The sequence below is a fragment of the Hemicordylus capensis genome, chromosome 5 (genome assembly GCF_027244095.1).
Source record: "Hemicordylus capensis ecotype Gifberg chromosome 5, rHemCap1.1.pri, whole genome shotgun sequence".
In the NCBI taxonomy this organism is placed as follows: domain Eukaryota; kingdom Metazoa; phylum Chordata; class Lepidosauria; order Squamata; family Cordylidae; genus Hemicordylus; species Hemicordylus capensis.
Window position 1 is genome coordinate 80,401,628 of NC_069661.1, and position 14,188 is coordinate 80,415,815.

At 40.1% G+C, this 14,188-nt stretch overlaps 1 protein-coding gene across 3 annotated transcripts in view; it reads right to left on the minus strand.

Moving 5' to 3' along the window:
• Positions 1-14,188, minus strand: part of ASB5 (ankyrin repeat and SOCS box containing 5) — a 32,939-nt gene that overhangs the window by 3,249 nt on the left and 15,502 nt on the right. Inside the window, exons 1-6 of one of the 3 annotated variants that reach the window (XM_053251756.1) lie at positions 12,127-12,430; positions 4,856-4,935; positions 3,170-3,277; positions 1,884-2,034; positions 1,671-1,805; positions 82-273 (exon numbers count right to left, since the gene is read on the minus strand). In XM_053251756.1, coding sequence (XP_053107731.1) covers positions 82-273; positions 1,671-1,805; positions 1,884-2,034; positions 3,170-3,277; positions 4,856-4,935; positions 12,127-12,286 — 826 coding nt within the window. In that variant the 5' untranslated portion in view covers positions 12,287-12,430. Of the gene's footprint in view, positions 1-81; positions 274-1,670; positions 1,806-1,883; positions 2,035-3,169; positions 3,278-4,855; positions 4,936-7,191; positions 7,335-12,126; positions 12,431-14,188 lie in introns of those variants that run through there. The other 2 variants (XM_053251757.1, XM_053251755.1) reach the window with 2 other exon arrangements.

Consider the following 14,188-nt stretch of genomic DNA (forward strand, 5'->3'; position numbering starts at 1 on the left):
TTAAAAATCCCAATCACAAGCAAAAACACTTTTTCGCAAAGCATGGTTACTACAATAAATATATGTACATTTCTGCTTTACCTTCATGTAGAAGCAATACTGTTTCCACCAAGCTGCGTTGAGGAGCTACATCTACAGGCCGTTCAAACTCTGTATTTTTGGCATTTATGTCTGCCCCAAACTCAAGAAGCATGTTTATTATTTCTGCACTTGATTGCCTTGCAGCTGCATGTAATGGAGTTTCCAAAAACTTTCCTTTTTGTACACTTGCACCTATAGATTGTAACAGTAAAGGAGAATATAGATTAACTAAATGGTCACAAACAAATCCTAGTTCCTAAAATCTCGTCCTCAAAAATTAGTTTATTAATGTAGAAATAGGAGAACCCCATTATTTGCAGGGCTTCCATGTGGGAGGGGGTGCAGATAGCGAATTAACAGATAATGGAGCATTAGGACTATGGGAAACACAAAATGGTAATTTCCAGCCACCCCTGACCTGCGGATATGTGAGTTTAACCCTTCCCCCCCCCCATATACCAAGGTTGGGTACTAATTATCCAGCTACAGATACGTGAAACCATGAATATTGGGCCCGCGATTAATGAGGTCCTCCTGAATTGATATTACAACTAATGTTCAGTAGTTCTATAAGTTCTAAATGCATTGAGAGGTACCTTAAGCCTGCAGCTTTAAAAATACCACATAGGTACAGGCTTGGGAATGTCTTTGGGTGCTAGGATAAGATGTGGCTACTCAGCCATAGATCAGGCAGCCCATGGCTAAGCTGGGTAAGCCACATACAGATACTTTATTTTGGTCTTTGACCATAACATAATACAAGTAGCCCTCACACACATACTGTATGTCCTTTACCAAGACATGAAGGTACTTGTACAGGCTGATGATTTCATTAGTGTATTGTGCATAAATATGTTGTTCCATTGGAATCTGCGTCATCCTTTCATATCAAATGCACAGATGACACAAAATTGGCAGGAACAGTTAAGGCCCAATTTCCTATGAAATTCAAATGCCATTTTATCTGTGTTAGGATTTCCCCCCAAGACTGAAGAAGCAGCATTACTAAAGCATACTCGAAACAGTGCTAAGACCTCATTTGGAGTAATGTATACATTTTTAGGACCAGTTAAGAAGGATCTTGACAAACTTGCAGGGTGAGCTACAAGAATAATAAATTTTATTTTTTAAAATACTATCAATTACTTTCAGCTGTATTATATAGATTAAAGCCTTTGTCTCAGAGCAGCTCACGTGACGGGGGCGGGGAATGCTGAATCATCCCCAATGAGCTGCCTGGCTAGGCTTCTCCTAAACTAATCTATATTTCTGGTAGAATTAAAATGCTGCCGCCACCACCCCTCTTATCAACAGAGCTTGAACCTCCCTGGGCTCGGGGTGGAATCCCAGGGAAAACTGGTGTACTGAATGACTGCCCTGGAGTTCACCAGCCTGTCAGTCGAGAGAAGGGTTCACTCCCTGTTGACTCTTTAGAGGGACAGGGAGGCTGATCACTACATGTAGATCGTGATATTGCCCTGTTCACCTTATGAACAGTCAGTTTGACTTCTGAGGACTGCCAACTGGATTCCATCTTTTTTTGGATACAATAATATATTAAGAATTTTAAAGATTCAGTAAGCACGTACCTGCATGTAGAAGCTTACGGACACATTGTTTCTGTTGTGAAATGCAAGCTACATATAAAGGTGTTCCCAAGTGTGGAATGTCTTGATCAACATCTATGCCACAAGAGATCAGCAGCTCTAGACAATCACTATGACCTAGCCAAAAGAGAATGCAATTAGATATACAATGTTGGATGCATTTCGTGATCTATTTCAGTTATTTTAATCTTTTACCTCTGCTGACTGCTTCATGAGTTGGAGAAGGGAGACATGTCTCCCACTGAGCTTTGGCACCGTACTCCAAAAGAAGCTCAACACAAGATGTACTTCCTCTTGAACATGCATTGAACAAGGGTGTCACTCCGTCAATTGTTGTAGCATTCATCTAAAACATTGGATATATTTGTGATCAGTAATAAAATACTCATTTATGTATTTTATATCCCGTCTGTGGAAAAATCATTATCTTTCCTCTCCTTTTTTCCTCCTTGATATTCCAGGGGGAAAGTTGATTTCCTGACCCTTGACCAACATGACTTACAGCAGGAACTAACCAGAACAGTCTCATGAAGAAACACATGTATCCACTGTAAAGAACAAAGTGAGGCAGCAGGCAAAATCTGAAGGATATAAACCTTTCCAGTGATAAAAGTGCAAATATTGGTGGCAGCGGAGAAGATAGTAATGTGTATTCAGGGCCAGACCACTAATGAAATGTGGTGAGGCAGGCACATCAGACACAAATTCTGATGTGGCCGAAGCGGTACAAAATGTCCTACAACCTCTGGCACCGTCTCCACCAGCCACCGCACTGCACCGCCTCATACCAGCACCATCCCATTACCTGGTGATGGCACTAGCACTACTGTTCTGCCACCACAACCACAACCTCCTTCCCCTCCCTGGCTTTTACAAAAACCAGGGAATGGGAGGAACAATTTGTTGTATTTGTTGTATTGTTTTTTATGCCTGTTTTTATATGTTTTTATATTTTTAACATGATGTTTTTATTGTCTTTTTATTGTATGTTTTTAACTTTTGTAAACCGCCTTGGGGTTATCTTTTTAACGAAAGGCGGTATATAAATGCAAAAATAAATAAATAAAAATAAAATAAACAAAGTGTGAACAAGGAGCAAAAAGAAGCGTGGAGCAGAAGGGTGGCTATACTTCACCATACTACCTCAGACACAGTTGGAACTTAGATGGGGTCTGCTTGTATAGTAACTTTTAATGTTGCTCACAACTCCTATGTCCTGGCAGCAGGCAAAGAATACACTAAGGATGGAAATTACATCTAGTTTTTGCATCTCTGAAGCATTCAGAGAATCTAGATAAATGAGCTCTCTGTGCAGTCAATAGATTGCCCTGTTGGGAAACATAATTTAGTACAAAACATAGCTGCAAGCTTTCTAATAGGAGGATCACTGGTAGCATATTATACCAGTGCGTCAATGTTTGCAATGGCTTCTTAGTGTCTTCCAGTCACAGTGCAAGTTTTAAAGGATGAAAAATGCTTACATTTGCTCCTGCTTCAAGAAGGATTCTAGCACAGCATACATGATCTCCTAAGCATGCCTCATGCAGTGGAGTCACTTGATCAATGGTTAGAGCATTTACATTGTATCCCTAAACAAAAGAGAAGAAAACCCAAATAATTTAGACAAATCTATCCAGTCTCCTAGTAAAAGATCTACTTCTGCCTGATTGCATTGAGACAGGACATCCTAAAATAAAACTTTTTAATGCAACATATACTTAACATGCAAATTTCACTGTCATTCAGACACTTATGAAAAGGAATGTGTAAAAAGCCTGGTATCATTTAATTGAAGTCTGATCATGATAGGATCAAGCGTATACTTGAAATATTCTTGAACATCTGACTTGTAGATACATGTGCTGAATAACAGGAACAGAGTTTTCAATAACCACCCTCCTTAAAGAAAGAAAGAAAAGCAACAACTTTCCTCTTAATTTTGTTATACCAACCCTTTGCAGACAGAGACAATAGTGAGATGATTTATCATATCAGGAAATATAAAGCTGTGTAGAGAAAGCCAAGAAAAGACTGTGGGACAGCAAGCTTTCCCTTTTACAAGTACTAAATGCCATGTTGTTTTGCCTTAATGGCACTGAACATCGTGACTGACATCATGGCTAATGAAGCACCAGTGCTTCTGAAAAGTTCAATTGACTCGGTTCTACTGCTAATGTAATGGGCAGAAATTTCGATGAACTCCCCTTCCTCAAGAAATACTCTATGCCACCTGAAAATATGCCCCCAAGAGTTGCACAGCCCTCAAGGACATATTTTCAGATGACACAGAGTGCCTCTGGGATAAAGGGAAGTTACTGAAATTCACACAGACACAGACACCCCGGTGTATCCAGGGGGTAGCTGTAGTTGAACAAATGTCCCTAGACATTGAGGGAGACAGCTTTCTCTTCACTCTCCCCCTCCCACCCTCCAAAGGAGGCAGGGGCCCATCTTCACTTTTTGTCTCAGGACTCACTCCAACTCTACTATGCCCCTGGGTACTGTTATGAGTCTAGAACTCTTCAGAAGCACTGGTGCTTTGCCCACTGCACTGGTGCTTCGTAAGTGAGGATGTCAGCCTATGATTTTACCTTTCCCCCTTGAATATTATGGAACAACTTTGTGATGCTGTGGATCGTTGTGTGATTGTTTGTATATTTTGATAAGTTAGTTCTTCGTGTATGCCCTTAAGGATGCAACATGGATCTGATCCCAAATTGCCAAAATCAGCAATACATGCAGTTAAATCCGTAGAGCTATGCTGGTCTCTGCAAGCCAATACTGAATAAAGGGTTTATGCTTGACTGAACACTCTGCAAGAGGACCCCAATTCTGTAAAGACATAGTTCTACATTAATTTTTCAAAACACATGCTTTATTAGTATTAAACTAGTCTGTGAGGATTAAGAAATATATCATGGTCAAAATATTTGCTTGTATTACAGTCTACTGTTCTGAATAATTGCAGGCTTTCCAACAAACATCAAGAAAGACTTAGAACTATATATAATTTAATAAACAAAGAAGACAGAATGGTTTGAAGTAGTGATGGACCAACAATAATAATACCTGCATGCTGTTTTCACATTTAAAAACTGGATACCAGCAAAGAATGATGGTATGGGGGGAAATGGACAATGTCTGAAATTCAACATGAGCATTTTTACCTGTGCAATTAAAGTTTTTAGTGAAAGCAGGCGTCCCTGACTTGCTGCTTCATGCAGTGGTGAGCGATCAGCCCAAGAACCTGTGGAACAATATCATCATATGGTTTATGTTATAAAAATAGATATTCTCATTAATATAACAAATAAAAAGTAAATCTGAATATCACAAATACTACAAAAGCCTATGCAGTACAAATCTCATTCCTCAGTGTAAGTGAATCCTGTTGTAAATGTAGGGAGAGAGATAATAAAGCCAGGAACTTTCAAAGTTCAACAAGGTCGTAACATCCATCATCCATGATAATGCTGCAATTAATTGGGAGCAAGTCCCATTGAACTCAGGACTTACTTGTGAGTAAATGCATAATGGTTCAGCAGGAGGAGGCTTAGAACATCTATAATCCAGTGCTGTGGCCAGATGAAGATTGCAGCAACTTTGCTTGTGGAAATACTGGCTTTGTTCTAGCCTAGATCTCTTGTATATTGCACACAAATCGAGTAATTCCAATATTATGTTCAAAACATAGGACTAGCCTTTACAGCAGGGCTGCACAACTTTGGTCCTCCTGAAGGTGCTGAACAACAACTCTCATCATCCCTGACATTTGGCCACTGTGGCTGGGGACGATGGAAGTTGTAGACCAACAACAGTTGGAGGGCTGCAGTTGTGCAGCCCTGCTCTGCATGGTATTGCTATGATGATAATCACAGAAAGGTCACCAGTGTCAGCATAACTCATAACTGCATTAAACAGGATTTGTATGAATCAAATAATTTGAAGTTTGACATTCTTGTCATATTTATTAAAGTTTCCCAGATAGCCATTGTTGGCTTATGCTAGAAAAGTGAACAGCACTTTAGCAATCTTAGGCAGTATTTACCCCAACAGTGTGAAATAACGGAAGAAATTGTTGCAAAAAATCTCAAGATTAGTGGCTGCTGTTTCAACTATCCAAATTTATCCTCACTGCAGCGAATTCAACACCCTCTTGTGCCAATTTGTTTTGCTGCCAAATTGAGTTCTAAGAGAATACCAAGAGCTGCTGCATCAGGAAACTGTACCAAGAATATAAAGTACCTTATTAACATCTAAGAGACATTTTAAACTGATATGAATTCTACAGACTTTGCAGAAATCAGAATATAGCATTGAAGATAGGTCTCTCCCACCACCCCAAATTATATAAATCTTTAGCTGTGCTGCCTTTGCTACTTAATGCTATTTAAGCAAATGACATTTACTTCTCAAATGATGCCAAGACACAACCCCAAGCTCTGTTTTGAAACAAGTCCCCAGGGTATCCCTGACCACTGTCAACATCAATAGTGTATACACTCCAATATTTCAAAGATGAAAATAGGAGCAACATGCTTGTGTACGTGCATATCATACAAAATATCACTTCCTGGCTACCCCACTCCTCACTTTATTCGTTGCTGGAGACCATTCTGCACTCACTGTATGTTGTATACATTTACTCTGCTTTATAATGGGCTTCTTAAATAGGGAGTGTGTGTAAACTGACTATAGTACCCTTTTTAAAAAGGGAAGCCCTGAAGAATATTTAATATCACAATAGACCTAGTTGTACTTATAGAATAGCTGCAACTCAAAACACATCCTGCAATATTTACTTTCCAGGAAGAGAGTGCTTTGAAGTTGTACACTGGACTTTTGTGTTCATGTGCATGCATTTATATTTATATGCATTAGAGTCAAGAAGCATCCCTCCTGCAAGGGATTTAACTTCAAGAGACCCAGGAAAGTGCTGAAATCTGAGGAATTCTCGTGCACACTATTAACATTCTTTAAAAAGCATACACAAAAGGCAAAATAAGGACAGTTATTTAGGGAGTTGATCTAAAAGTTTGGGACAGAAAGTTATTTATTTTTCTGGAGTGTCAATGCTTGATGTTTCCATCATAGACAGAGTTGTAGATTACAAATATTCCCTATGCAAAATATTTATTCAGTACTCTGTACACTTTTTTAAATGTCCTTGCAGTTTTTCAAAGCCACCTCATGTATTGTGGTGAAGATTTAGTCCTGAAACATCCTGGCTCAAACATCCCCTTTTAAACTGAATATACAACAATTTTAAAAGGCAGTTTAGGAAAATATTCCCTGTTCACCATTCTCCTTATGATTCTTTCCCCCACCCCCTGACTTAGATGTAAAGTATCTCTGACTATATTTAGACTCTGTGTTCCAAGCCATCTGGCATTTAATTTACTGGAACAGCAGCCTACAATTCTGTAACTAGGGCTGAGATAAGGTTTTAAAAGCTAATATAAACAGCAAGAACAAGACATTTCTTAAAATGTATATACAATACCTAAATCTCCATCTCCCCATGGCATTTCCAGCCAATCGTAATTATAAATCCTGCTCATTTTTAGTAAGAGAACTGTCCCCTTTAGATGAATCCTGTTCTTAATACACTTCAGCCATTTTTAGAAGGAGATCTGCACTCATTATAATATGAACTTTCACCTGTAATACCCCTGTAGTAAACAGAGATCGAGCGCTGAGTTTAGGAATAACCTGTATTTTCTTGTGAGTACAAATACATACAATACAGCATAGTTTAAAATATCATTCTCATGTTATAATAAAGAAACAATATGATCTAGTGAGCGGGGTAGATTTTGATCTGGAGGGCTGGAATAAAACCACCCATCTACCATATATCTGTAATGTGATCCAAGACTTGCAGCTTCTATTTCCTATTAGTAGAGTGGGGAGCAAGGCTGACTCTTGGTGGTGGTGGTAGTGGTGGTGGTGGTGAGTTCCCTTCAGAAAAGTAGTTGCCCTCCCCCTGTGGAACACAGCTAAGGTAAAGTGTGCCTTTGAGTTGGTGTAGACTCCTGGCGACCAGAGAGCCCTGTGGTTGTCTTTGGCAGAATACAGGAGGGGTTTACCATTGCCATCTCCTGCACAGTATGAGATGATGCCTTTCAGCATCTTCCTATATCGCTGTTGCCTGATATAGGTGTTTCCCATAGTCTGGAAAACAAACCAGTGGGGATTCAAACCGGCAACCTCTGGCTTGCTAGTCATGTTATTTCCCCGCTACGCCATTAGGAGGCTGGTGGAACACAGCTCACCACTCACAAATACATTTAATCCTTCTGTGCTCCCCTCATCTGGTGCAAACTATGATGGAAAGAAGAGCTGTACCTCACAGAACTGTTGTGAGAGCAAGCATTTGTGTCATATCCACTCCACTTGACTTTTCCTACCTCAATGGATGAGGTATAACCATAAAAAAAGTTAAATGAAGGCAGGAATTCAAAATGATATTGTGAGGATTTACTGTGTGTTCCCTCCCATTATGGTTTTAAGTCATGAAAATGCTTCCATAAGTTACCCGGGGTGGTTGGCATACTACAAGAGTACGTCAGCCCTAGTAACACTGCATTTATGCAACCTGTGTTACACAAGAGTAAGCCCATTGGAAATGATAGGCTTCTCTTTTGTAACTCAATATGGCCAAATGCAATGTTACTAGGCTGACAAACTCTTGTATAGTGTCAGCCCCGAGTTTAAAGTTATAACATGAGAACAGTTATACACTTGTGCTTGAGCAAAAGGTAGATGTCATGGCAAGGAATGATACTATACTTCAATATTGGATTTACAGGATTCTTGCTAGTCAACCATGCCAGAAGAAAACCTCCACTATATACAGAGTTGAATCGGAATGGGTTTTTCACCTCCTGCCTCTCAAGAAGCCTAATCTTGATGTTCCTTTCCTGCTTCAACTGGGTAATACGCACAAATTTGTCTGTTTCATCTATTGCAAGAGATCCGCAGCTAGTATGTGTTATTTTTCTTGTTAGCTCAACAGGATATGTATCTACTCCTGATCTTCAAAATCTCCTAATGATCATACCTAATTAACATTGGCTACAAAGGAATTTGCCATGGTTGGCTATATGCACATATATATTGTTTATCACATCTGCATCCCTCCTTCCTCCAAAAAGCTTAGGGTACTGTACATGGAATTATTCCATGCTTTCCCTTGTATACGCTGTAGGAAAGAAGATAAGAAATAGTAGCTTGCCTAAGATCACCCAGAGGCCTTCATGGCTGAAAAAATCCAGGTCTCTACTAATTCAGTTAGGTTAAATAGACAAATCCCAGAAAAATTAGTACAGGTTGAGTATCCCTTATCCGGACTGCTTGGGACCAGAAGTGTTCCGGATTTCAGATTTTTCCGGATTTTGGAATATTTGCACGATGAGATATCTTAGGCATGGGATCCAATTCTAAACAAGAAAGGTTACTGTATTTTATTTTTTTAGGAGCCAATAGAACAGGCACCAAACTGAGCAGGGATGGAGGAGGGGGCTTTCCCTTTTCTCTCTAGCGCCAAAACGAGAACATCAGAAACATTAAAAAGCTCCACAATAAAAACAGAGCTGCAACTAGAGAGAGTTACAGACGAAACCCTTGTCACTAACAGCCTTCTGAAATAAGTAAGTTTAGACTGCATGTTTAGAAGCAGCAAAATTGGGAATCTGCGAGCGAGTGAGCTGAGGCGTTTTGTTTTTTGTTTTTGTTACGGTGTGGTGTCCAGATTTTGGAGCATTCTGGTTTTCATATGTCTGGATAAGGGATACTCAGCGTGTATGACAGAAAACTCCAACTGCATTTATACTGAACTAAACTGAGGCCTTGGGTGTGTGATTTGTGAAGTAGTCTCTGTTGTGGAGTCTAATGCTTGGGTCACAGCAGGGGAAAGACCATAGGGACAGATGTTTTCAGGATCCTGACAGGGCAATCACTGTGGGGCCCACCTGACTTTCAGTGTCTGGGGAGAAGGTCTTTGATGTGCCCATGGACTGGTCTCAGACTTTAGAGTGGGGGCGGGGGGGGAGTAAGGGGCAGAAGAAAATGGAAAGCTGCTTGGGTTGAGGCGTATGTGAAAGTGAGCCTAAATTACTCTTTCACTGGAAATACTATCAGTCTGTTACTGTGATTAATCTATTTTGTTGTTATAGCTTAAGTAAAACAATATGTACCCAATCAAGCCAAAGTTAAGCACTTTGTAAGTCCTGTTGACTTAAATTGGAGGAATTTAAGCATGTGCTTAACTCTTACATTAAAATTGTACTTAAACGTGCTTAACTTTGGCTTTACCATGTCTTATGAACATGCAAATACTATGCGTTAGCAAAAAGGAAAATGCTAAATGTTTCTTTTTAGATTGTGAGCCCTTTGGGGACAGGGGACCATCTTCTTGATGTATTATTTATTTCTCTATGTAAGCCGCTTTGATGACTTTGGTTGACAAGTGGTATATAAATATTGTTGTAGTAGTAGTAGTAGTAATAGTAGTAGTAGTAGTAAAGAGATAACCATCTGCAATACAATGCACATGGTGCCAATTCACTCATGCTGCTGCAGGCTCACAGTGAATCTCCAGCAGTGTTGTGCTTCTGCATAGGAGCGCAGATACTTCAAGTAGCTCACCCACACTCCAGAGGTGCTAGTTAAATCGGAAACGCATTGCTGATGGTCAAGCAAGATATTTCAATTTAACTAGCACTTCTGGAGTGCAGGTGTGTTACTTGAAATATTTGCACTCTTGTGCAAAAACACAACACCGCTAGTGCTTCACTGTGAGCCTGCAGCAATGTGGGTGAGTCAGCACTGCTGACATTATGCTGTGCAGGACGTTGGCCACTGTTCCTGCTTAAACCTGCCTCCTTCTGTCTCCCCCTTTTTGTTGTCTCCTTTGTGTCAAATTGTAGATTATCAGCTCCTCGGGTCACAGGCATGGCAGGGCAAGCATAGCAAATGCCCTAAGCAGTGGTCCCTCCAACAGGGATTCCCAGAAGTTGTTGACTACAATTCTAAGCATCCCCAGCTGTAAGAGCTTTTGCTTGGGGATTATGGGAGTTGTAGTCAACAACATCTGGGAATCCCTGTTAAAGGCAACACTGGCCCCCAGCCTGGCTCTTTTAATCCTCATTACAATTAACTGATAGGGGGTCCTGTACTGGCTGATTTGCCTCAGGCCCTGCACCAAACCAGGGCTCTCTAGGACAGTCCTGGCCACAGGCCTATCCTGATATAAATATATTTAAAAATTTGAAAAGCACTATGCTGACTGATGTGCTACACACACACACTCAAAAATATTCAAAATAATAATTGCCTCTGTCTGAAACATGGCTAAATTAGCTAGGCAGGAAGAATTGTCCATAGTTATACTCTTCGCTTGCAAATAAAAGAAATTACATTTTTAAAGGTAGTTCTCTAGAAGAATGCTTTATAGTTTTCAAAGACCACCTATTAGTATAAATCAGCTTTCACACAAAGATCTAAAGCAGGGATGCACAACTTTAGCCCTCCAGCTGTTGCTGGACTACAACTCCCATCATCCCCAGACACAGAGGCCCATGGTCAGGGATGATGGGAATGTTAATCCAACAACAATAGATGAAGGGCCAAAGATGTGCAGCCCTGATCTAGAGCATTCTCAAGTACAGCCCTGGCTTCTGTAAACAGGAGAAAGACCACATCAAGTGTAACAACAGTAATGATTTCTACAGATCTACAAATGGCTGCCTGTCCATATTAATTAAGATTTCCTTAGTGTCGCTAATATTTTATCTATAAGTTGGAACAAAGTTCCCAATAAATGAATTCACACATTTTGATATTAGTTTCAGAACTGAACCTGGTTCAGATATTATTAGACAGCTAAGTAAAGGAAACCCAGACTTATGAAGTTTTAGTAATATGTAAATGGCAGAAACGCAGGGATAGTAATTACAAAGAGACGTCACAGCTCCTTCACTGATGTAAGCCAATATAGTTTGTATGCACTGAATTGCTTTTGACGACACACATACAGGCAAATTTTTATATTAACTCAATTCTGCAATGTTAACATATAACATGTAGTTCTTCTAAGATCTCCTGCATTGTTTACCTCCAGATGTCTGTTTACGTATAAGATTGCCCCACCCCTTCCACTCTGTAAACAATCCTCGGTATTAAGCCACACTAGCTTTTGCTTTGCTTTATATATAATGTGGTTTCAACATTTACAAAATCAGAAATCAAACAAAAATGCACTAAGAGTGACACCTTATATGGCACTATAATATAATGCCACAAATGTGCATTTGCACTGCCACTATTAATTTAGGAAACCAGTTATCCTTTTAAAGCTGGTTTGTTGCAAAAAAAGTGGTCAAATTAAGCATATTCCAATGCTCCAATGGCCTATTGAAATGATTGCTTTACTAACCTTGGCTGGTGAGAATACCCCAGTTAGCTTTTCGTTTCGCAGGACTCTCCTCTATGCGTTCTAGGCTTCTCTTTGAGAGATTCTGCTTAGTGCAGCTTGTCTCAACAGCAGTATTTGTGGACATTATCGTAATATTTTTGTCTCCTGCTGAATCCTGCATGTCCTCGATGCAGATGCTCTTCCCTGCAGAACACCCACAAACCGCTAGCTACTTCCTTCCCTCCCCTTAACATTTTCTTACAAAGGGTCTGGTAGGTTGTGCTTGCTGTAGACCACACTGAAACCCATTCAGCAACATTTACAAGCAGGGACAGCAAGCTAGAGTGAGGGAAGGAAAGGATTGCACTGGCATTTTCTATTTATAAAACAAGAAAGAATCAGCTTAGCCGCAGCCTGTGTCTGTTTACATGATTTAAAAGGGAAGAGGCTTTGATTTTTGTTTAGAGTTCTACTGGAAAGGCTAGTCCTATCATATTAGGTCTCCATCTGTAAAAGAGGGGATAATAGTGGCTTAACTCACAGGATTGTGGTCAGGGCTAACGTATTATTTCTGTAGCACTTTTGCAAATTCAAACTGTTATATAATACTCAGTCACTTGTCTGCACTATCTGATTTTTGCAATGGGAGTTTTCAGATGAGGATGCAGCAAGCTGCAAACACTGTGAAATATAAATTTTTAAAAATGACTTAATGTGTTATAATTTAGCAGCAGGTCTCAAGCATAAATACTGTGTTGTGAACACCAAGTTAACTAAGTTTTTGTACATTGAGCACAGGTAGCTTAGACATTAAATGTTAGCAAACCAGAGCAAATGTCCTTTAGGCATAAAGTACTGAAAAACCTATTTGTAATGCTAGAAACAAATCTGCGTGAACAAGCAAACAGATGAGGCTAATCCTATCCAGGATAAAGTTACAGTCCAGATTAACTAGAGCAATGATCTTATTACAGCAGTGATATGTCTGGTAAAAGGAGCTACTTATCTTATGGTCTTGTTTAACTAACTTAAGCTTTGGCAGGTACCAACAAATTTGTACAGCTTTATGCTTTGGAGTGGAAGCCTTAATTTACAGAGAGTATTTTCTGATAGAAAATTAAAACTAGGGATGTGCAAAACATTTCAGTGTTAAAAAATTTTCACTCAAAATGGGCTGTTTTGACTGTCTTGATCTTGAAACAAAAGGGTCTTTAAATAAAAGTGCCTGTTTTGAGCTCGGAACAAAACAACCCCATTTTAAGCACCATTTTGGAGGCCTGTTTTTCTCTTGTGATTGGTTTTTTGGCACTGACATCTGATTGGCTTGCAATCTCCTTGGTTGGCTTGTTACCATACAAATCAAGTGTTGTAATGGGCAATTGTGCCCCCAATGGCTGGTGGGAGTGAAGAAGGAGAAGGGAACACCAAAGGAGGGACTTTCAAAATGTATTCAAAAGGACCAGGAGGCAGAGAGCCCTTGTGTCTCTCTTGAAGAGGATACATATGGAGAGGAGAAAGGTAGGTAGGTTGGTTTGATTTTGTGGTTTTCTTTTCTCAACATGGAGTATAATATGCTGTGCTAATGCTGCTATAACTATCTGGTTTTGCCGGATCTCAGATTGGCAAAGGCAGAACTTGCGTGCCTACATTCTTTGAGTTGTGATTTGTTTTGTTTGTGAAATAGTGCATGTATACAATGGATTGCATTAAAGAGCCAAAAACCTTAAATATTACAATATGCATCAAGATCAAGCTATCCTCTCAACTGGGATCCGCTTGGATTCCAGACAGCCCTTGGGCAGTTTCCAGTGTCCAGAACTGGTGACCCTGTCGAGGCCCTGGTTGATCTCTGGAATGGAGAGATGGCCCAGGCTGTTGACACAGTTGCTCCTAAACACCCTCTCCAGCTTGGTGGAGCCCGATCTGCTCCTTGGTTTTCCTCAGAGCTTAGGGCGATGAAACAACTCGGGCAACGGACGGAACAACGCTGGAGGAAGAGTCATGACGAAACCGACCGAACATGGGCTAGAGCCCATTTTAGAGACTACTCCGTGGCGGTGGGGGCGGCGAAGAAATGTTTTTT